The sequence below is a fragment of the Pteropus alecto genome, unplaced genomic scaffold (genome assembly GCF_000325575.1).
Source record: "Pteropus alecto unplaced genomic scaffold, ASM32557v1 scaffold185, whole genome shotgun sequence".
NCBI classification, from domain to species: Eukaryota; Metazoa; Chordata; class Mammalia; order Chiroptera; family Pteropodidae; genus Pteropus; species Pteropus alecto.
In genome coordinates, this window is record NW_006438088.1 from 8,257,995 (window position 1) to 8,282,571 (window position 24,577).

At 39.8% G+C, this 24,577-nt stretch overlaps 1 protein-coding gene across 1 annotated transcript in view; it reads left to right on the plus strand.

The window, feature by feature from the left end:
• Positions 1 to 15,379: 15,379 nt before the first annotated feature.
• Positions 15,380 to 24,577, plus strand: part of NHSL1 (NHS like 1) — a 94,762-nt gene continuing 85,564 nt past the window's right edge. The window contains exon 1 of the mRNA XM_015592089.2: positions 15,380 to 15,515. Within this exon, the coding sequence (XP_015447575.1) occupies positions 15,500 to 15,515 (16 nt within the window). The 5' untranslated portion in view covers positions 15,380 to 15,499. The remainder of the gene's footprint in view (positions 15,516 to 24,577) is intronic.

Consider the following 24,577-nt stretch of genomic DNA (forward strand, 5'->3'; position numbering starts at 1 on the left):
AGTAAACTGTATCACTTGATTTTTGTCTTTTCAGTAAACTGTAGAAGAGAAAGTGAGAATGAGTTCTATTCCTGAAGATTCTGTTTCACCTTGTAATTAGAAACGCCTCAGCTAAAGTAGAAACTGGGTATCTGGTGTTTCTGGATTACATTTGGAGATAAATTAGAGTTCCTACCTGAACAGGTGTGTATTGCTTCAGTCTGGATTGGTTGGGGATTCTTTTACAAAGCATGCAAAAGAAAACTTGTGAATTTTCCTTGGTGACTGGTTGTGGCCAGTGCTTGGCGTGGTTCCTGTGGTCATCTCGACTGGTAGTTATTTATTTACATAATCTTTTCACCAATAGACAGTACATTGGGTGCTTTGACTTCCTGGAAAAAGACCTTTAATTTTTACTTGAAGGTAATTTTAATGCAGAATTAACATACTGTTCCTACTATAAAAATTTTTTCAGTACTTTTTTCCCTTGCTGGCTCTCAAGTCCAGTGTTTTGTTCTTAAGTATGAATGCCTGAATGTTGTTCTGTTCTCAGGATTCCAGTTCTGTTTGATTCATAAGCAATTTTTGAGACAATTGTTGCATTTGCGGCATCCTTATAAATTACTAACGCTTTTATGAAGCTGGAGAGTGTGAGATTTCTCTCCTTCAGTATCTCTTTAGATCATCAGACCTTGGTTACATGCTAGGATATGTGTTAGTTGATCCAGCTGATTGTAACCAGGAGAGGGTTAGGTAACTGACATTAGAAATCTTGAAGGTTATATTTCAACTCCAACTAATAAAAATTTGAACAAAAATCCAATTAATAAATTTTCCTCTAGTTTCTGAGAAAGTTGAGCTAAGTTTCTCTACAACAAATTCTTTGAAATGGGAGAATGAATCTTTTACAGTGGATCTATGGTGTGAATATTTTGAATTTTTTAGTGCCTGAGGAGTTTAATTATAGTTGGTTTTTTTTAAGTCAGCGACTTTCAAAAGTTTTGCCTGTGTCCAGAGTAATAAAGAAAGCTGCATTTGTTCATAGCCCACACAGTGCTTACACACGCACATGCACACACACTTACACATGTACACGTATACGTATAGACACATTTGCACATACAGTAAGTCCTCATTTAATGTTGTTGACTGATTCTTAGAAACTGAGACTTCAGGTGAAACAACATGTAATGAAACCAATTTCATTCACCATTGGCTAATTGATATAAACAAGAGTTAAGTCTCTACGGCATATTTGTGACCACAAAAACATCACCAAATTTCTATTAAATAAAGACCTCAAAATCTTCTAATATTAAACATTGAAATAAATGTGAGCTATACATGTAAGAAAGAGGAGTAAAAAAAAACAAGGAAGAGAACGATTTTCCAACCTGCCGATTCTGGCTCGGCACAAGGTGGGCACCCCCCTGGATGGGACACCCTTCCATCACAGGGCACATCACGCACACACTCATTTACTCGGACTGGGATGATGTAGATACACCAGTTCGCCTCACGCTCACAGCTCTGGGACGTGGGAAGAAACTGGAGTACCCAGAGAAAACCCACGCAGACATGGGGAGAACGCGCGAACTCCACGCAGACAGTGGCCCTGGCCAAAAGTTGATTTTTTTTTTCTTTCTTATCAATGTTGTAACAAAATGACATCGAACGAAATGACATTATTCAAGGACCTCCTGTATATAAAATGAAACAAAAGTCTTTGTGGAAATAATTACCTTTACTGCACGTCTGCATGTGATAACTCTTGTTTTGTCTCGTTTTATTCTGTTCTGTTTTATTAGACAGAAAATGTCAGTCCTGACGTACAAAAGTGGTTTTACAACTGCCTCTGAGGTCACAGCCTTCAGTTGACAAAATGGTGCTTTCAATAGACTTCAGTTCTTTCAGTAGGATTTTGTTATGCTGTGCACCAGGTAGCTCCTTCACAGCGTTTAGAGGCTGCAAACTCTGATGGAGTTTCTGCAGATAGTCTACCGTCACATCAGTTGTAGAAAGGCCTCACACCAGAAGTATCTTGAGATGCAATGTGGATTAGTGGTGCATCTCAGAAAATCATCTGGTCTGAGGACTGTGATGTGAGCACCTAAGCATTCATGCACCGTAGTCCTTCCTCTTCTAGGTTTCCCTCTGTGCTCCTAGCCCAGAACCGTGTTGGTGAATAAAGGGAAATGCTTGGAAATGAGCAGACAGGACTGAGCGATTTCCAGCATGACCTTTGTCCCCTGCCGGAGCAGTGTCACAACCCTGCTAAGGCCCTTGGCAGACTACTTGCCACCTGCTAACCGACCCAAGGGGAAGCTCATGAGTAGCAGTGTCTGACAAATTTCTGCCTTATTCTAGAGATTTCTCTGTCATTCTTACTGGTTTACTGTTCATTCCCCGTAGGGAAAATAAGTTGAGAAGTTCCATCCATTTAACTTAACGTTTGAATTGTTGGATTGTAGCCTGTATGTATCAGAGAGCCTGTCTGAACTGGGAGAAAAGCTGCATTTGCTGCGAAATGTGAAGTTATTGTAAAAAAAAAAACCCTGATGATTGGTTAGAGATTCTTTTCTAAATTGCAATTGTATAGACTACATGTTAGTGTATATAAAATGTTAGAGGAATATGCTTTTCATTTATTTGTATTTCCATATAAAAGAATCTTGCCTCATTTAAAATTCTCATTTCAGGATTTTGAAACAATTCAAAATGTTTTTTAAATAATTCTTTTTAATTTTTCAATTACAGTTGACATACAATGTTATATTAGTTTCAAGTATACAACGTAGTGATTAGACATTCACATAACTTACGAAGTGATCACCCCAATAAATCTAGTACCCATATAAAACAATACATCGTTATTAAAATATTCTTGACTATATTCGTTATACTGTACATTAAATCCCCCCAAATATTTTGTAACTACCAATTTGTGCTCTTCAATCTTTTTCTCTCTTTCACTCAACCCCAAAACCCCTCCCGTCTGGCAGTCTCCAGTTTGTTCTCTGTATCTGTGACTTTGTTTTTTGTTTCGTTTGTTCATTTATTTTGTTCTTTAGAGTCCACATATAAGTGAAATCATATGGCATTTGTCTTTGTCTGGCTTGCTTCACTCTGCACAACACCTCCTAGGTTCATCCATGTTGTTGCAGATGGCAAGATTTCGTTCTTTTTAGTGGCTGAGTAATATTCCATTGTATATATGTCCCGCCTCTTTATCCTCCATCGATGGACACCCGGTTGCTTCCATATCTTGGCTATTGTAAATAATGCTGCAGTGAACATAGAGATTCATACTTTCCTTCAAAGTAGTGTTTTGGGTTTCTTCAGATAAATACCCAAAAGTGGGATTACTGGATTATTGTGTTCTTCATTTCTGACTTTTTTTTTTATGTTTTCTAGTTTCATTTTTATGTTTCCTATCTCTTCTGAAATTCTTACCGAGCTTATTGGACACTTTTATAACCAATATTTTGAAGTCTACATCTGGTACATTGCTTGTCTCCATTTTGTTTAGTTCTTTTTCTGCAGCTTTGTTCTGTTCTCATTTGAGACATGTTGTTTTTTTCTCCCCATTTTGGCTGCTTCCCTGTGTTTGTTTCTATGCATTAGGTAGAGCTACTACATCTCTTGGTCTTAGTAGAGTGGCCTTATGTAGTAGGTGGCATGTGGGGTCCAGTGGCACAGTCCTCTGGTAACCTGAGCTGGGTGGTGCTGGTGTATTCCTTGTGTGGGTTGTTTGCCCTCCTATTCTAGTTGAACTTTGGTTGCTATTTGCACATTAGTGGGAGAGATTGGCCCTTAGGCTGATTGGTTGTGAGGACTGGCCATGCTACAGTGTAGGAGCCATTGTTCAGGGGATGACTCTTACAGAGCAGGATTTGCTTTAGCAGGATGCTGGTGCCTGCCCAGTCTGCCTTTTGGGCGTGTCTTCTGTGGAAGTGCTTGGGTGGTGCTCTGGTGCAGTCTGAAGCCACTGGGTGTGCGGGCCCCAGGGATTCCTGGCCAAGTTCAACCACAGCCTGTACCCTGCCCTGTACCCCAGGGATCACCTGACTTTAGTCAGAAAGTGGTCCACAGATGTTTTTCACTCACACTAAGCATGGAGGTGCCTGGGAGAGGCTAAGCTGCAAAATGGGGCTGGCTGCTGCTAGTGCTTGGCTTGGAGCTGCTTAGCAAGAGGTACAGGGCATGTTGAGGCCAGTTGCTACTTGTTTGGGGTTTGTGGACCTTTGAGAGATTTTAGGAAGGTCTGTAGCATAAGCCAAGACAGGCTGTTTGTATGGAAAAGCCCCTGGAAGTGGCTCAAGTGGGCCCACAAGTTGGGTGAGTCATGGTCTCAGGGAATCCCCAGGGTGGGGATCGTTAGCCAGGTCGGTGGAGACTGATATGGCACCTGCCTGCATCTGCATCCAGGGATTGGGGGGCAGGGTGCTCAACAAAGGAATGATGGCTTCTGCCAGCACCTCTGGGAGAAAGCTGCCCCTCCAGCCCTTGCCCTGAAGCAGTTCATTTTCTCCCTGTACGTATGTCCCTGGTGCCTTTTGAGCTGCTGCCCCAGCACTGGCTCGGAGTGCGTCTGTCAGCAAGCATGTCTGTATGTGAGCCTTTTCAGAGGAATATCTGGGACCTCCACAGTCCTTCGCTTCACTCAGCCACAACTTTTGCTGTTTTTCACAGCCGGAAGTTATGGGGACATCTCTCCCTGGCACTGAAATCCTGGGCTGGGGAGCCTGGTGTGGGGCTGGGACCCCTTACTCCTCAGGGGGACCTCTGCAGCCGAGATACCCCCTCCTGGTTTTTAGCCGCCTCACGTGGTTATGGGGACTAGCCCGTTCCCCATCTCTTCCCCTCCTACCAGTCTTGTGACTTTTTCTGTATATAAATCTTTAGTTATAGGACTTAGGTTCAGCTAGACTTTGGGTGATTCTCAGTGATAGTTGTTCTGTAATTTAGTTGTAATTTTGATGTCATTGTGAGAGGATGTAAATACAATGTTTACCTACTCCTCCATCTTGACTGCTCAAATACATATTTTTTTTAATAAAAAACTTTTCTGACGTATACTCTGCAGGTAAGAGTCTTGCTTGCAGATATCGGTTTGCCTAGTACTCACACAGGTATGGTCTCATTTCATTGCTATGACAGTGCTATGAGATGGGCAGGATAGGTGGCATTACCCTCTTTTGTGGCAAGAAAGCAGTTCCTGAAAGATTAAGTGACTTGCCTGAAGCCATATAGGTAATAATGGTGTAGATTGGAATTTGAATCCACTTTTTGTGACTTAATTCCCTACTCTTTGTCGAACACCATGCAACATCTTTGCTCAATCCTCAAAATACAGTTAAACCTTGTTTTGATGCCTTGGTGTCATTATGAATAGTTGTTGAACCTTGTAATAACTTGGCGATGCCCTGGTGGCTGTTGAAGTCTGTGGGGATCTTTGCTTTGAGTGAAGTGGGTCTGCACTGCCTGCCTCTTACTCCACTTGTGCTGTGAGGCCATGAGCTTGCTCTTTTTACTTGTGTGTTCACAGCTGCCTCTTGTGGTCCCCACCACTCTCTGCTTTAGTGTTTCTCATTTTCTACCTTGTGTGAAGGGTCTGGGCAATCCAATTGATTACAACAGTATTGACCAGAAGATTATAATGAGATTCTGAGCCATAGTCCTGTGAGTGGTGCCATCTGGTCAGAGACCATTTTGACTTTTTTGGCCATAGTTCGAGTGGTTGAGTTTGTCAGAAAAGTGATAAGTGAGATGTTACTGTACTGTGTAAATATGTTTTTTACGTGTTTATCTTCTATTGGGTTTTTTTTTTCCCTAGGACATTTGAATAAAGGACATGTTTGCATCAATGTTATGGAATAGTGACTATATTTGGGCATTTCAGTTCTTTTTGTAAACGTTAACTTTTAAACATTTTTATAACACTCTAAGTTTTCAAGTAAGATTACTGCATCATTTCACTTAATAAGCGAGTACAACTTTTAAGCTTTTAAGCTTCGGTTTTACCATTAATCATTTTCTCTAATAACATATTGAGTTCTCACAACCCTCTCTTCTCCCTCCTCTCTCTTCTCTCCATCTGATATTTGGACACCCAATATATTTTCTTGTTTTTCACATGGGTTAAATTGCCTCCTCGTTTATTCAATGTCCTATCTTTTTTTTTCACATCATCTGCTTATAGAAAAGTCAAAAAAGGTTGTGAACCTAAGACATATTTCTCTAAGTAAGTCATATTATCTAAGACCAAACTCCACTAAACATTTTTGGCCAAACACTTCAAAGGCTATCTGATCCTCATTAATACAAATGGGAATTATATAACATGTGACTCCAAAAGCAGATTTGACTCTCTGCCTTTTCTGTGAATTTCTTAATAAACCACTAATTTCCTAATACTCAGAATTAGCATGACCTTGTAATAATCTGTGTTGAAATGCTTCCATTGCCATTTTGTATCTTAGGCCTACAGTAGTCACTCAATGAATATTTTGATCTATACTTAGGAGAGCTACAAAAATGTTTGGATGCAATTAGAGTGAATCGAAAGTAGAGATTTAAAAAAATTTTTTTTTCTAGGATGACTCAAGAAATGAGGTTCAGAGAAAAGCAATATTTTAAAAAGGCACAGTTATCCTTTCTCTCATTCTCCAAACATTAGAAAATTGATAAAAGATGCTCGCTCCTAATATCAAAAGCTTTGGATACCCAACATGTACTCTGTGCTTTGGTTGAAAAATGTCAGAGGTGATGAAGATTGTAAAGATGTCTTTCTTTTCAAATGAAGTGAAATTTGGAAGAATTCTCATTGTTTTTTGTAGAACTGATTAGGGAAACCAGCCGTAGCAGTTATTTAGCGAGAGAGCTTGTGGAAGCAATGACCACGTATTTTCCTCTCTCAGTACCGTTTGAGAGCACATGAGTGAATATTCAGATATAGTTCCTATATTGGAACTGTGAAGGGATCCAAGTGGAGTTACCTGAACAAAGCAAGGGTAACTCATTAGGGCTGGAAGGAACCTCAGAGGTTAGCCCTGTCTGATCTCCTGTGTGACAAATAAGGAGTGCGGATTCAGGAAGGTGAATTAGCTTGCTTAAGACCTCACAATTGACAGTGGCCCAGTTAGGCTGTGCCCTTACGTTCCTTTCTCCTCTCTTGAATGGTATTGAGATTGTGTTCTTTTCCATTAGTTTCTTTAATTTTGACATTCCTAACTGCTCAGTGACGTTCAAGGGACAGATTCCTTTGCTGACCTTTCAGAGCAGGTTTGGGAAGCCTTTCATTCACAGTGTATCATAGAGAGGTTTTCTAAATAGATGAGCCTAAGAAAAGCAACTTACAAATGAAAGCAAAGGCAAAGAGGGACACAAACCCTGAGAACAGGCTCTCTGATGTCACATTATTCACTCACAAAAGCCAAATTTATTCAGCTTTCGAAGAATTAAAGGAAAAAAACAAAATCTCCGCCCCTCCCCCCACCCCACCCCCAACAGAGAACCCTAAGAGCCCCATGCACTTACTTCTTTTGTATGAACTGAAGCCCTTAGAGACACTGGAATAACTTAATAGATCTATCAGAAGCACACCTGCCTCAAAAGAAGTAAGTGCATTTTAAAACTTTAAACTTAATATTCTATTTTTGACATATAGCTTTTTTTTTTTTTCTTTTGAGGGGCTATAGATCTATCGTCGTTAATAGCTGAATTTGCAGAGATGTGAAATGAAAATAGAGCGCAAAGTAAATTCCAGCCATTATTATCGACAGGATTGTAGACTTCCATTAGAACTTTGCTGATATTAATTTAAGCAAGGATGGGAGGGAGAGAGAGAGAGGAAAGGGGAGGGAGAAAGAGGAGAAAAAGAAATGAGAGAGGAGGAGAGAGGGAGGACAAAGGGAAGGAAGAAGGAAGAGAGGAAGAGGTAAAACAAAAGTAGAAAAGGAAAAGGCTCAGATCTGTTTGGCATGATCAAAGAGGAGGATCATAAAAGAGCTGTTTCTGTGGGAAGCTCTGTTCTCTGTGGACCTTATAACTCTGTGATTATCATGTACCATGGCAAGATGCCTCCCTGAAATTGTTCTGCCGATTTGAAGAATCATTTTCTTGCTTATTTTTAAACTCCTAAGAACAGGGAAATAGACTGAATGAGGCTAAATGCTGTGGTTTCCTCAAGCCATTATTATTGTTGTAAATCCTATGGGTCCTGAAATAACTCGTTATTCCTGAAGTTTCAAACTGCCTGGCAGCTCAGAAGACTTGGCAGTTGAAAGGGAAATGATTAGCTCCTTCCTTTAAGCATTGTCACCAAAGTTGAAGTGGGTCAAAAGTTGGAAAATGAGGTGATTTCAGAAATAAAATACCTTTTTATGGAAATTCTCTAGGATTTAAGAGGACTTTGAGTTTTTCAAATATAGAGTTGGCTTCAAACTAAAATAGTTTAAATTTCTAAATGTTAAGTAACTTAAATATTAGAATAATAAAAAAAAAAGTTATCAGGATCCTGGGCATTTTAATGTGGTATGTCTTCCTTTTAATTTTTGTCTTTTTGCTTGATGATTAAAAGTAATCAAGTAATTTTAGTTCAGTTACTCTCTCTGGTTATGGGCTTATGTTTTGTTAACAAGTTAATCGTGGCAGAACTTTTGTTCTTCCTGGTTGGCTGGTTCATGATCTTGAATGATTCTGATTTGTGAGGACTGACTTCTCTTTAGAATGATTTAGGTTGATGATTTTGTGGGCAGAAGAATTACACCTGTTTCTGTAGTTGAAGGTTAGTTATTGTCTTAATTTCCTCAGATTACTCAGATGTTTAGGAGAAAATAATACAGACGACCTCTTTATTTTAGGTGAGTTGCATTTTGCGGGGGAGAGGTGGAATTCCACTGATAATGTGTATTTTAGGAGTCAGTCCCTCAGAGCACATTGATGAAATATACAGCATGAAAGGATATGAGATTATTTTTATGTGCTTCAACCTAGACTCTCCAAAATATACAAATATTAGGCATACTGACAATGGCAGAGCTTTAAGAGAATTAAATTTAGACTCAGTGGTTTTGTTTTTCTCTTATAATATATTTCATTATGAGATCACTAAGAAAGGGGATTTGGGGTCATTATGACATCTTTGGTATCCTCCCTCCAGCTGGACACACTGACTGCAACATTCTTGTATGGATATTTTCAGAAAAATTCTCCATCATCCTTCAAACATTTAATTTAGGCTGAATAAGAGTAGGAAAAACTGCTTTCTGAGTTTGCCCTGGAGAACTTGCCTTGGGAGAGAATGACATCTGTGTTTGTAGGCTTGAAACTGAGGCCTCTTTAGACTATTAATTTTTTAATGACGTATTTTTTTATCGAGAAATCATTGTCATATAACATTAGTTTCACGTATACAACATAATTCAATATTTGTATATATTGTGATAGATTTAATCTTTACAGAAATAATGACTTATAAGCATTTCACTATAAGTTTATTAATCATCAGTAATAATGAGTTTCAGTACAGTTTTATGTAGGAAAAAATAATATCTGTTTATTTAAGTTTAAGGAATCTTAAATATTTTTATGACTTTTCATAGGAATTATTATGCTATTGGATATATATCTCATCCAGGTTTTATACACTTTCTATTCTCTATTTGCTTTTGGATGAAATATTAAAGTGATAATAATTCTAGTTTATATTAAGAACATTGATTGTCTGTTATGTTCCAGGAACCTCACAGGGTGTTAACTATGAATGAGCAAGTTTCTACTCTGAGGAACTCTCATTTTAGGCGGGCAGATAGAATTCTGACACTATGATAGCTGCATACATAAAGGACCATGGAGAGATTGATTCTGCTGGGGAGAGGAGCATGGTCTAAGGAGGCTTAAGAGAAGTAAAAAAAAAAAAAACAAAAACTGGCTGTGGGGTGGAGGCTGCATTCCAGACAAAGGAAATAATAGCCTGATCAAGGATAGTGGAGGTGCAAGACCATATGGAATATGGCACAAAGCCTATTGATGAGGCTGCGTAAGGGGATATGGCCAGAAAATTTTGGAAAAGAACTGAGTCCAAGTCCAAAAGGGCCTTTATTACTGGATGGGGAGTTATGGATTTATCCTGACCTTGTGTGTTTTACGTAAGTTGGAAACATGATTTTTTGTTTGTTTGTTTTTTCTTTGGTGAGAGAACAGAATAATTGGAGCAATTCTTTTGGGAAAATGTAGTATGTATGAAGGTGGATTAAGAGGTCAAACTTGGAAAGGAAAGATAAACTACTACGAAGGTATAAAGGAGTATTGCAGCTAAAAGAAGCATGTCAGCCATAGGCACTGCCTGTTGACACTGCATCGGAGGGATGAATGGAGCAAGTGAAGACTCCTTGATGAATGCGCAGTGAAGACTCCTTCCTGCTGCTGTCGCTCCGTGGTGTGCTGTGCTCCTAAGCAAGCAGGTGGAGTTATAGACTGGAGCCCAGTGTACTTACTGCAATGGCGTTAAGGCAACTCCATAGTCGACGCAAGATCAGGAAGAGGCTGTGAGATTATCTAGCTAAGAGCTCAGGTCAACTTGGAAACCCAATATTATATTCCCTTGGATACTAGAACCAGAGGGGCCCCAGGGTTCTTTAAAAATTACCAGTTCATTTGGGTATTGGGAGAATTAATGTGCCTTGAATGAGATTAGAGACAGTTCTCATGATAAGGGGCTCAGTGAGGGCTGCTATCTTATCTTGGTTGTGGTGTCAAGAAGTCCAGACTTGGCTGTGGGGAAAAAAAAAATTGAAATAACCCTAAGCATTGGCTCAGGAGAGCACATTTAAACATAGCCAACTAGAGTAGAGCTACTATGATTCCGGGAGGAAAGGTAGTGACGGGAATGAGGCTCCCTGAGGCCAGAAGCCGTTGAAGGACCCCAGTCAAGTATTTGCCTGTTACCTTGGAGCTCCATAGTTGGTTTGTGTTCAGCATGAAACAACTTGTTTCTTTAACAAGCCGGGATTCAGATACCTCCTAAGAGAAAAGTGACTACAAAGAGGATGAAGGTTGTCTTTGGGTTAAGGTAGGTCAGCCCTGGCTCCAGGGCTCAGAAAAATCAAACAGGATACAGGGTCAGATGGTGACAGGAGGAGGAAGTGTCTAGAACAAAGACCTGTTCCAGATTTCCCAACGATGAACTAAAGCTGCCTGCAGAGATGGCCAGACTGGAGCACTAGAACCGGAATCAGTTTTAAAGTCACCAGGGAAACCGTTAGATTAGCCAGTGTAAAGTTATAATGCTATAATGTTTTGCCTTCTTTCTCTTAGGCCCATGGTAGTAAAAAAAAATATAGATATAAAAAAAAAAAACCAAACTGAGTCTCTTTTTCTTTTTTCTGAGAAATTCAGAATATTGATAAAAAAACAACATATTCTAGAACAGTTCAGAAAACTGAAATATTCTAAAACTTTGGTAAGATGTTCAGATGGTCACGGGTGCCATTTAGCCTTGGCCACCAGAATGGCTTCTTTTCCAGAGAACTGGCTTAACCTGGTCCTTCTAATCTTAAAAGGAATAGGGATGGGAGGGGGGGCGGGCACGGGAGAAAGGGGGATCAGCACCTCCAGTCTCTTGCAGTAAGGGAAAATGGTGATTGGGAATATGTCTTCAGTCTTCTCTGACTTGTAAAGCACTGAGGTACATGCCCAGAGACAAGGGTACGGAAACAGGCCTTGCCTGATGAAATACTTTTCTAGTTGATGCAAAACATATCCTTGCATGGTATGGAGAAGGTTTTTCCATTTTTGCTGGGCTTTTTTTTTGCTAAGAGTCAGGATGCATAGGGAGAAAATACAGTTTGCTTATTTTTCTTATATAAGTTTGTTTTGTCTTTTACCAGGAACTAAGTAGAATTTTGAGCCCTCTAGACTCACTAATCCTATGCATTGTGTGAATCAATTCCTAATTTACCTATACTCCCACTACTTTATTGAAAAAAAGAATTTTTTTTTTTTAGCACAGGAATTTAAAAGCACCGGAGTGGTTTGGAAGACCCAAGTAACTACAAATTTTTGGCTGTATGTGTGGCTACCCCTCCCTCTGGCTAAGGTAATAATGTTAAACTTTAACATGATGCTGGATGTTATCATCCTACGAGGGAGAGAAGTGCTTGCTGCTCTAAGGTCATGGTTGGCAAAGATGAGACAGACCTCTGTCCCGTCCAGACGGCTGTAAATTCCGCGAGTGTTCATCATCCTGGGCCTGCTCCCTTCACACTGGCTTCTTGGGTGTTTATTTTTCAAACTCAGTAGCAGCGATCAGTGGTGGCAGACAATAATGATTTTAATGGATGGTTCTCGCCAGTTTGAAAGGTGTGCTTTTTCATGTTTTATTTCTCAGATGTTTTCGCACTTATTTGACAGTGAAAATAAGGGATTTAAAAAAAAAATCTTATATTTGATATTAGTAAAAGCCAATTCTACTTCTACTGCTTGAGTTTGATGCTGTGAACTTTTCAGATGGTGATACCTTAATTTCACTAATTTAATAGAAGATGGTAGTTGTGCTCATTAAGAGTGCTTTGTTAGAAGATTTTTTTTTCATTGAAAATTTAGCCACAGTGAAGTAGAGCAGTATGGAAAATATAGGTTTTAAGCCCATGTAATTGTAAATTAAAGTTAGTTTTTAAAAGAAAAAACATCATGCACCCTCTCCCATAATTGTTACCTTGCTAAATGTATTAGTTCCTAGGGCTCCTGTAACAAATTAGCACAAATGGGGTGGCTTGAAACAACAAAAATTTATTCTCACAAATAAGTTAAAAAATTCCTGATTTCAGAGGCCAGAAGTCTGAAACAAGGTGTCAGTCGGGCCACACACGCTCCTAAGGCTCTAGAGGAGGGTCCTTCCTTGCCTCCTCCGACTTCTGGTGGCTCCAGGTGTTCCTTGCCTTGTGACCACATCACTCCAGTCTTTGCCTCCACCTTCACACAGCGATCTCTATGTCTCTGTGTGTCCTTTCCTGTCTCTTATAAGGACACTCTACTGTCCTTAACACCGCCCTCATCCGGTACCATCTCATTTTGATCCACACTTAAAGTGCATCTGCAAAGACCCTGTTTTCAAATAAGGTCACATCCTGAGCTTGTGGGTAGACAGGAGCTTTGGGGCCGCCGTTCATCCCATGACATTAAACTGTAGATGTTTTTACCTGGTTGGGAAGAGCAGCTTAATTAGATGTTAATAGGCAAGAAGCTATTGTTGATCATTATGAATTTTGTATATTCTGTTACATAATATCACATTGTATTATAGTTGTTTATTCACCCACCTACCTCTTACACTAAACCGAGAGAAGCCAAAGATTGTCTCTTTTGCTGACATAATGCACCTAACAAAATGTTTGTATATATTATACTAATATGTACATATATATACATATGTATTTATACATATATATAAATGCTTATATATATTATACTAATATATACATCAAAATGCTTGTATATATTATACTAATATATACAGCAAAAAATTAATGGAGTAGTCTAGAAGGATAGAATCTTAGAGTTAATTTAGCCCCCACATTCACTCCCCACATTTATAGGTCATGAACTAGTATAAAGACCTGCTAGATAATGCTACAGATGCAGCTGAAATCAAGTTCTCTTTACTTTCTACTTAGTGTTCTTTCCAGCATATAAAGTTATCCCTGTATTAAAAGTTTAACTGTGAGTATTCATAGTGCTATTAAAAGCATACAACCACCCTAAACCCTGTGTACTAACCTATGTTCAGAAGTCTTAACTCTCCAAGGTGCAGAGGTTCTCTCTGAGCAATTTATGTGCGATTTAAAAAGTTGTATCTAATCCACAAGAATATTTTCAGGAATACCTTTGCAATTCATAAATTGCATAGAAGCCCACTCAAGACAGGAAAGGACAAGGAATGACTCCAGCCATCCGTGGGGAGGGTCATGTGATGAGATAAAAAGGGCTGTGTCAGGTGGTTTGACTTTTCTCTTGATGCAACCATTAGTTACTTGGGCAAGTCACCTCATCTCTGAACCGGTCAACTCGTACCAAACGAGGTGAGCTATGAGGTTTCTTCCACTTCTGTTCTGAGAGCTAATATCACTGTTTGTCATTACACATGCTGGGTTTTTTTCTTTTCCATTCCAATGAGCTTCTGGCGAGGGACCTCTGATATTTTTTTGTGATTATAGCAACTAGTACCATGACTTCCTCATGGTAGGGAACTTATTAACCAAGCACTGCTGGAGAAACTGGGAGATGAGGGAGAGAAATCCAGCTAGAGTATGCTCAACTGTATGTTGAAATCCAAAACAGAGCAGTAGTAGTAAGGGCTGCAGCAAGCACCCCAGGACACAGACAGATAGATTGGTTCTGTGAGTCAGTTTCCTGCATCCTGTGGAGTCAAAAGGAAGACTGTACACAGCAACTGGCCTTGTGAACAATGGCCACTTCCTGTGACCAGGAGACTGGAGAGTCTCTGAGGGCCATGGGACCACTCACTATCAGACTGTACTTTCAAGCAGGGTGCTCTTGAGGCCACATTTGTAGACCATTTGTCTTCAGATCTGCAATAAAATTCCTTCTTTTGCTTTTTAATGTCTGTTAAAGAGTTTATACAGTAAAGTAGTCCTCAACTTGCCAGAGTGAATTTTGCTTTCCAGTGGATGGGGAGAGGTGTCATGATCTGATTATGGCAGCAGTAGACTTAGAAATTCACATACTCGATGCCAGCTTAAAGCTCTTCATCTTTGCTTCCTCATCGGACAACTGGCAGTGCCATAGAATTGTAACACACTTCACATTTTTATCGTAACGTTCAAGTTTATTAACGGCAGTAGTGATGATAATAGTAGTCAACACTTCCGTAGTGCTTACTGTGTGTCTGGCACTGTTAGGAGCACTTCACATATATTCACTCATTTCTGGAGACCCAGACAGCCGTGCACCAAGTTTCATATCATTATGCGTGGTACTGATTATGTACCAGTATATGGGTTGTTCCATGTCAGAAAAAAGAATGCGAGTAGCAAAGGAATGATGAAGTCAAAGAATAGTCAAATTAATAGCAAACAGTTAAACTGAATCCAGCGATTTCTTTTCTTTTTTTGTCGTTGATCACATGAGGCGCTCCATCTGCTGCAGTGGAAAACACTGATAAGACCAACAAGTGGGCTTGCCTTTGCGCTGTTCTCCACTGGACGTTATGAACAGCGACTGCCCACACCCCCTCCCCTGACTTTCCAAGATGATCCTGGCTGATTCTGTGGTGTGAAACAACATATGAGAGATAGGGAGGTGTCAGCAGCTCAGCCCAGAAAGCTAGGGATTGGGCAGTGGCTTCCTGTAATCACAGGCGCTGGCTGGCTGCCCCGCTTGCTCGCTCGCTCGCTCTCTGGCAGTGAGCGCTGGGGAGGTGGGCTGGGAGACAGCTGTGCCTAGCACTGCAGCCACATCCGACTGCAGAGCACCGGCCCGTCCATGGAACTGCTTCAGAATGTTCTGCCTGAAAGGTGAGGGGGCTTCAGGTCCATTGGGGTGGTGACGTTATACTTAGAAAAATTGTCATTTAGCATCAGAGCCTAAATCACAGTTCTAGGTCTATTAAAATCAAAGTTTAGGAGGATTTTGTAAGTATAAAAGTGGAAAGGTCATTGTTCTTTTTGTTGTTGTTGCAAACAGGAAGAAAGACCTCTTGCTGGGGAGATGGAATTTTCTTTTAGACAGAAAGGATAGTTCTCGGTTTGGATGTGTTTCGCATGTGTTTTGCCATATACAAAAGTAGTTAAAAGTTTAGAATTAAAGGAAACTTAATAAAAGTAGGAATAGTTTACAGTTGTAGTATAATCCTATTGGAATTTTCATGTGATGAGTTGCTCATGTAAAGGATTAGAGTGACTAGAATTGGGGAGCAGTTCTATTGCTTTAAGCTTTAGTGTGTGAATTCAGGAATGAAATTAATTTTACTTTAGATATAGTTCTTGTTTTAGCTAGTATGGATGATAACACTTCCCAAGTACTATAAGATGGTGAATATATGAGGGCATGTAGTGATTTCCTGATTAGTTGGGAAGTATTTTCTCTTTATAGGCAATTATTTTTTTCTTCAATTCTGTTTTTTCCAACTCTTTTCATAACATAGTTAACTTAGGCATTTGAGAGTGTGTTTGTCTGTGAGATTGCTGGAATTGGGGGAGTTAAAATGAATTTCCTTGGAACTGGAGTAGACTATTTTGTTCATTTCTTTCATTGTATGTCATTCTGTTGATGTGGAATTCTTGACAGCTTTTCAATTTTTAGAAATAAAGTGGTCCTGGCTTGCTTTGCTGATTGCTCTTTGTCCTCAGTCTATTAATGAGGTACAGACATGGGTTCTCTAGTCTTAACTTTTACAAAAAAATTTTTTTTTTTGGATTAACTTTTACAATTTTAACCCTAATTTGACTCCTTGAAAAATCGCCAAAGTCTTTAATGTTAAACTTTGAGTTTGGGATATTTGTTGATCCAGTTGGTACAAATTTGACAAAATCAAGGGGGTTAAGAACAAAAAAGAACATCCCATTTTTCTCCCCCTAAGAATTTAATTAATTCGAACTAGAGAGAGTAGTTGCAGTGAATTTCTAAGGAGCTCCATAAGGCTGAAATGAATTTGAATATTTCTAAAAAAACGATGTTAAATGAAATGTGTTATGAGCTCTTATGATGCTGTTTCTTAAAAAGTTGTCTCAAAAAAGAAATAGTGTAGCTATGAAGAGCCAACATCCAGTATTATTGGATTGAGGGTGCATGCTAACAGTGTAATTTCCACAAAGTAATTGAAATCCTTATGATCTAATGATAACTAAAGTTTAGATTTTTTAATTGAATGCAGGTGTGGAGTTGTTGCAGGGTAGGACTTTGCAGCTTCAACATATTTGTCTCCACCCATTCCCATAACAGCAATTTCATTTTATTAAAGAATCTATCAATTTCATGGACTCTTAGTTTCCGTGGTAACTTAGGACATTTTAGAATGTCAAGTGAATGGCATGTGATGACAACTGAGTGCTTTTATGCTGAAGTGTGTGTTCTAATCAGGAATCCACAATCCCTTTTAAGCCTACTTTCTGATCTCCCAGCAGCCAGGACAAACAGTGGACATTTTACACTCTTCCTGTGATTTATAACCTCTTGATTTACAGTAATAATTTTTAGGTTGTCCTTTGTGCTACATGTGGGCAACCCCTTTAAGTCATGGTGAGATTCAGTGTGGGAATGTTAAGTCTCTTTGTGATGCTTCATTTCCTTACTGTGTTTGTGTTTTTCTCTGATGGAGGCATTTTCAAAGGTTTGGTTAATTGACCTGTTTATATGGCTAACTGAAGTTCTAGGGGCCGTGGAGGCCATGGTTATGATTCACCTTGACTTTAGAGGAAACACGGTTGCCCTTCTTTTGGGTTAAATCACGTTCCAGTGTATTTCTTTTAACAGCTGAAAGAAAACAGTCGCATCAGACAGACAGACTTCCATGTCAATGCCGGGTATCCTTATCTCTAGACTATTTTTTTCTGAGGTCGTGTCTACTCAACTTTTGGTTGATTTGGTGCTGGAAAAATGCCTTCTTGTAGGAGAGATGTCATCTTTGTCATCGCGATCAGCTCTAAGAGCTCATAGAGTTACAATCACTCTCTACTGTTGCCATTGAAGTAGCTCAGATACGCCTACTCCACCCAAGTTTGTTTTGCATGAGCAATGTCTGAGTTCCCAGTCTCTGGGAAGATGTTTCTCAAGTTCTGCCAAGATCCCTGTGGTTAACAAAGCCATGGTATGTTTTTCCTTCACGGTGTGATCAGTGACCCACCATGGTCTGGGAAGCGAGTTTCTGGCTAATCAAATAATATGATTAACAGCAAACTACCATGCATATATTGTTTACCATTCATGGATTACTTTCCTCAAAAAATTAGAATAAAGTATTTTTACCACTAAAACTGCATGGAACCTAATTTTCTCTGAGACGATTCGGAATGCAAATTTCTTAATTGCAGTACACCAGCTTCATCTTTATAAATATTAATTATCTTTGTAGTGTGTCTCTTACTGTGAAGACTGTTTTTTCCTTTTAATTTCCAATCTATTGCAGACAGATAATTTGTAAAACATAAAATCACGTGCTGTGGGATATTGCTACAATGTCAAACAGCTATAAAAGTTCTTAAAAATTTAATCTCTTTTCCTGTAGTAATCTTGTTGTAGACTGGTAAGCAAAGCATTGGCCAACTGGCACTGGTTAGTAGACAAATCTATATTAGCTCCCTAGAGCTGCTATAGCAAATTACCTCTAAGTGAGTGGCTTAAAACAGAAATTTCTTCTCTCACAGTTCTAGAGGCCAGACTCCAAAATCACAATGTTGGCAGGGTCATGCTCTCTCTTAAGCCTTTAGGGGAGAATCTTTGTTTGCCTCTTCCAGTTTCTTGTGGCCTATGGTAGCATCTGAGCCTCTGTCATCACATGGCCTTCTTCCCTATGAGTCTCCCTGTAGCTCTGTGTCCCATAGTTTTCTTATAAGGATACCAGCCATACTAATCCAGTTTATGACCTCGTTTTAACTGATTACGTCTTCAAAGACTCTCTTTCCAAATAAGGTCACATTCTGACGATCCTAGTAGACATGGATTTTGGGGGGGGACACTTCACCCCATCGAGAATGGACCATGTATAAAATCACCTTGATCGAGGGTAGTATGATAAGCAGTATATTGAATGGAAAGCTGTAAAGATGACTGTCCAGCATAGCTACTTTGGCGATGCATTTGAAACTTATGGCAATGCAAGTTTAAGACAAGGTCGTATGTATGGGTACAAATATTGAAAATGTACCCACTATGATCAGTCATGCAAAAGAAGAAAATGTTGCCTTTTTATTTCCTATAAACAATCCAATTTCCTTTATGAACGCTTATCCTGCTGAGAAGGGGAAAAACAAACAAACAAAAAAAACAAAATTGAACTCAGTTCACTGCAGTCAACTCAGTGTGGGCCAAAAATTTAAACCGTTGCATTAGCTAGCTCAGTCTGTTGGATGACTCAGTCTTTCAGAATTCTCCTATGATCCTTTTCTCCAAAGTGGATTGTATTGCTGAGTCTCCTCCTTATTAATAACAGAAGTGATACATGCTAAATTACACCCTCTTGAAACATAGATTTAAAAATTGTAAAGCAGGGTACCTCTGTGCACTTGAGTCTAAAAATAAGGTATTTTTAAAATGTCATTGCTTTAATGAAAGGATTGATACATATATCCTTTTGTGCTCTTAATAATTTTAGCTTGTTTTATGAGTGTCACGAACCTCAGGTTTCTGAATTTAATATTGGATTTTTTTTCTGGTCAGCATTCCCTCCAGAGATTTAAACCTGGCTTTGGTGTGAGACTAAATTCTTTCCCTTTCTCAGCTCATATGTGTCGTCCAAGATCTAGAAATCTAGTCTCATGGGTTGAAAAAGTGCTGAATTCTGTGGAGTGGGTGTATCGCAGCTGTCTGCATGCTCGGCATGGTAGGGTCCCGTCTACATCCTCTTCTGCTTCACAAGTTACAGATTTAGGAAAGCCTTTAGGTTGTCTAATAATAGCAAAGAGTTATGTCGGAGATTACGGTTCTGAACTATCTTAGGCATGCACTCCTGCTCCCACGAGGGCAGTTCATGCTAGGAGCTCGCTCAGCTCTCTCCTTCCTCATGGTGAACCCCGAAGCAGATCACAGGCCTCTTTCCAGTTGTCTCGTGTATGTTGTGTATGGAAGAGAATTCCTTGGATTCTTTTCTTGGCAGCATTTGGAAAATAATGTCTAGAATCAGAAACAGATTTGTTATTTCTGTGCTGAAACAAGTGCATTTTTCAAGTCAGCGAGCAAGCAACCATTTGCTCGGGCAGGTTCCCCACCCCGTCTTAAATCTGGTAATAAACTGTCAAGAGAGCACTGAGCAAAGTTTATGCTGTTTTATCCTGATTCTGAGCATCATTTTAAAAGACCTTAACAATTCATATGCAAAGCGACCTTGAAAATGCTGCGGCTGTGTGAATTGGACATTTTACTATCATACGTACAGATTTTGAGTTTTACTTGAATTAGCAGCAGCTTTTAGAAACATAATCCTGCAAGTCTTCTCTAATTCTTTTTCCCTCTTTTCATTGAAAAATTGAATATAATTGTTAGTCAATAACCTACAGCTACCAAGGGGAATTCACACTGGCTGGATCTGCAATTTAAAGTAGCATTTTTAATAAACACACTGGTGATATCATGCATTTTTCAAACTGGCAGGCAAAGCCCTTGAAATTTAATAAACCAAACAAAGCTAACCCTTTATTTCCTTTGTCTTTCCCTTGAAAACTTTGTCATGCGTTCCAGTTCTCTTTCTTCCTCTCACTACTAATCAGAATCTTGCTTTTCAATATGTTGCAGTAGAAGCCAGATCACCATGCTGAATAGGTGATTTAATATAAACTAGGAGATGCTATCCTTAAGGAATGAGCAGCAAACAGAGCTTTGCTGCCTGAAGCGCACAGAGCTGGGGGTCTGCTCGTTTCCGGAGCATGCTCCGTGCAAGGATAGTGCTTGGCTAATTTGGTGGAACCGAATCAAATGGCTTGACTCACCCAAAGCATCAGCAAAAATTTCAGTTAAAGTCTCCATTTTAACATCTCCTGTCCCGTTTTTACCTTTTCTCGTTTCCTTTATTTGCTGATTTTCATGTCCTTTTTTTCCTAGTGTTTTTCTTTCCCTCTTATCTTCTTCTGATTGCCAGTTGGGGGAGCTGTATCACTGGATCCAGCCCCCTCTAGTTACAAAGGTGTGATCAGTAGTCTGCACACGCGTTAGTAAAGGTGATAGTTAATAGACGAAGGCAGATGGATCAGTGTGATAAAGGCAGTTTCCCACTCAGGACATCATGTCACCACCATCAGCCAGGCACAGAGGTATGCACGGGTAGGTATTTTTCTATTTTAAACATCAGAAAATACTGCTGAAAACAACCGAAGGGTCTTTAAGCAATTAGTAGCTGTTGCATGATTAAACAGCTTGGCAAGATTTTGTACTGGGGGTTCCAGGTGGGAATATAGTCTTAAACTGGAAAATGTCAATTGTTTTATAAAATCATAGCACTTGAATTTGAAATCAGGAGGTCCTAATTTGACAGGCAATATAACAACAAACTATTTGGTCTAACGTTAGCAGTTTTCATCCTTCATCTGATGATTACGTGACGTTTATCAGGTTTGTTAACTTAGATTGGGTTTAGAATTTTTAATGTCAAAATGTGGCTAATACCGAGAGCCACTGAGACTAAAAATCATGCATACTTGAACTTGGGTTAATTGATTGGGGGGTGTTGTGTGTGATAAGAAAATGTGAGCACTCATGGCTACTCTTTGGAATGTCTTCTTATAACAAAAAGATATAAATAGCATGAAGTGAGCTTTAGGAACCATGGGGTGAAATGTAATTTAAGTGAATTTATAGTTAAGTGGAGAATGGTTTTCCAAGGCCAGATTATATATTCTGCGTTTGTTCTTGAGAAATTTTACAAGACGGCATTTGAAAACAAATGAGAAAATCTCTCTTTTGATGACAAGAAGAGGACATCTATGTCCTTTATTTTATTTCAGAGTGAAACTCTGCGAGGTTCGTTGTTACGGAAACTTTCAGTTGTAACAGATGCCCGTGCTTTTCCAGGGGAGCTGCTGTTCGGAGTAGATTGAGGGAAGGATGGACCGTGACTTTGGAGGGGTGTTCTTAGGAAGGGGAGGCCGAGGGCATCTAGACTGTTTAGGGCAGCTTCAGGGGAGGCAGGAGTCCAGGAGATGCCAGAGATGCTAGAAGATCAACTGGGGAAACTAATTTACACCAAAAGTTAAAAGTAGTGACTTTTCTAACTCAGGGATTGAAAAGGAGACCTTGGAGAATGTCTTGAGATGAGAGGGCAAAGGAAAATATGGCACATGAAAGCACCTGGCACCCAGCTGTCCACCATCTCTTCTTCCTTAGCCATCTCCTGCAGATTTGGAGTTTTGCTTTATCCCAAGCCTTTCCTAGTTTTAAGAGGACAAAGGAGGCTCTGGTCCCTTCTTTTTTCCTGGAAAAGTATTGCTTTGACAGAATACCCAGTCTTATGCAAAAGAAAAAAAAAAGGCCAATATTATCCCAAAGGTGGCTAATTTACATATCTAGATTCATCCAAAATTTGTTGATACTCCAAAATACTTCTGAAGTTCACCAAATCTGACCCAAAGTTTTGATGGAATTTTGTGTGTTGTGTTCGCTCATCAGATATTGATGGGCATTTACCATGTGCCTGGCACAGCCCCCAACCCCCAAAAAGTCTTCTATCACCACTGCTTCTGCCCTTCTCCCAGGCCTGGGGCTCTTCTGAACCCAAGACCTCCAGCTGCTTTCCTGCCCACTCGTGCCCACATCTTGGTGGTTGGGGGTCAGGGGTGGGGGGTGGGGTCCTCATTCCCCAAGATTGACTTTGCGAACAAAGCAAGGCCAGAAGCTTTTAAAAGCATTTCCCTGTTAATTATGACCATACTAACAAAAATAATTGACAGGTTACTGAAGAAGATTCAATAAATCCCAATCCTATCCATTAATAATATACGCTTGAGGAAAGCTCTCCTTAGCTATGAGAAGAGAATCTATCTTAAAATATCGAGGATTGAATAACGATTTACAGAAGATGCTGGGCATTTTCCAAGTATATAGCAATGCTATTTAAATTTGACCTCTCTAAGCGCTTCATGAAGTTACTGATTAGACTTACTTACCTCAGGCTTGTGAAGTAAAGACTGATTTGTACCATAATTGCAAGTATGGTATAACTCTACAGTGAGAAAGGCAGAGAGACTTCTGGTTTTCCATTGCAGCATATTTACACCAACTTTTGTAAGGTTTTCTGGAATCACAGTTGTATGAATACACCCAGATGAATACAGAGTATTATAAGTCGCGTAGACTGGCAAATGAACGGTGTAACAACACAAATGTTTTGAAAGCTGTGGAAGCCAGCGAGAGTATCCTGGTACTGTTCTAACTGCTCCAGCGGAAGTGTTTGCTGCCACAGCAATTGAGACAAAACCTTTCCTTTTTGGAAATGTTTCCTGGCAGAACAAATGCTTGATAAAAATTTGAAAGAAGATTAGGACTTCTCATATGGTGCCTTTTGAAAATGGTTTTATTTTCATAAAATCTCTCCCTAGCTACATAGGAGGTATGGGTACGTGGACAGTGTTATCCTCACGTAGGTGGAAAAGTCCTTATTTTAGGTTGACTGCTGAGGAATTGGTAGTGAACTCTCCTTAATCGCTGGGCTATTTCTCTTCTCATTTTATTCCTCCTCCTGTCAGCAGTCGGCAGCCCCTTTTCCACCTTGGAGAGAACAGGTTAGCGAGTGTAAGTGTGGTCCAGCTGAATTATCAGTTAGTTACAATGGAAGTTTAAAAAAGCAGCAGACTTGAAAGATGACACTGTATGTCAGTCTCTCCAGAAATGCAGAGCCCATAAATTCCCCAAGGACTCGAATGCAGATGAGTGAATGTTTGACGACTTTAAGCATGATTTAAATATAAAACTTTAGTTTGATATTTGCCATCGCTTTTGAGTTTGGGTTTACAAGACTCCTTCTGTAAAGACAACTTCTTTTTAATCTCCCATTGATAACAAGTAGAGCTTTACCGTCTAGTGCCTCACCCACTTCCCACAGAAAGTTAATGTTGGTATGGCAAATATTATAAATATTTATTTATATGCTTTTTGGCTTGTGATAACAAATTTGGCTGACAGTGAATTTGTGTTGCTCCCCGCCTCTCACTCACCTTCATTAAACTGGTGAATAGATCCATTGTTAGTGTGTTATCTGCAAAAGATAAAGTGTCTGTGAACTGAGGGGAAAACAGGAGCCCCTGAAATAGATGAGATTCCTTTGGCATGTGACATCCCGAAGGGTTCTCCCAGACTGCTCTTTTGGACTATGTTTCACTAGATGTTCCTTATTCTAATTTCTCTTTCCTTCATTTCACCATTGGAAAGTGACCTTCATGCTCTGTGGGTGAAGAACAGCTACCTCTCTCTGTCTCCTGCTTGACCGCTGGCCCCTCGCCACTCGGTGTGATGTCTAAAATTAGGTCAGTCGTTATGGATGCTCTGTGGAGAAATGGGAGAACAGGCCCCTCTCTTCCAGAGTAGTGCTTCTCACTGCACAATGAGAATTCTCGCTTTAATGCTAAGATCATTCTCTAGTCAGTGTCAAGAGGCCTTTGCTGTTTTCCGGTAGGGGAATCGAATATTTGTGATATACTGGTAACTCCTGAATTTCTCTCTCCAGCCAGGATCTCTCCCTGAAACTTCAAGTGGGAATATCCAGCTGTCTACTCCACATTTCCAATGTGATGTCTAAGAGACTTTATGAACCTGTCGAAGCTCCTGCCCCCTCACCTTTGCCCCACATCTGTTCCACTGCAGTCTTCTCATTTCAGTAGGTGGCACACCCACCTTTCCAGCTGCTTAAAACAAAAGCCTCGAAGTCATATGACTCCCC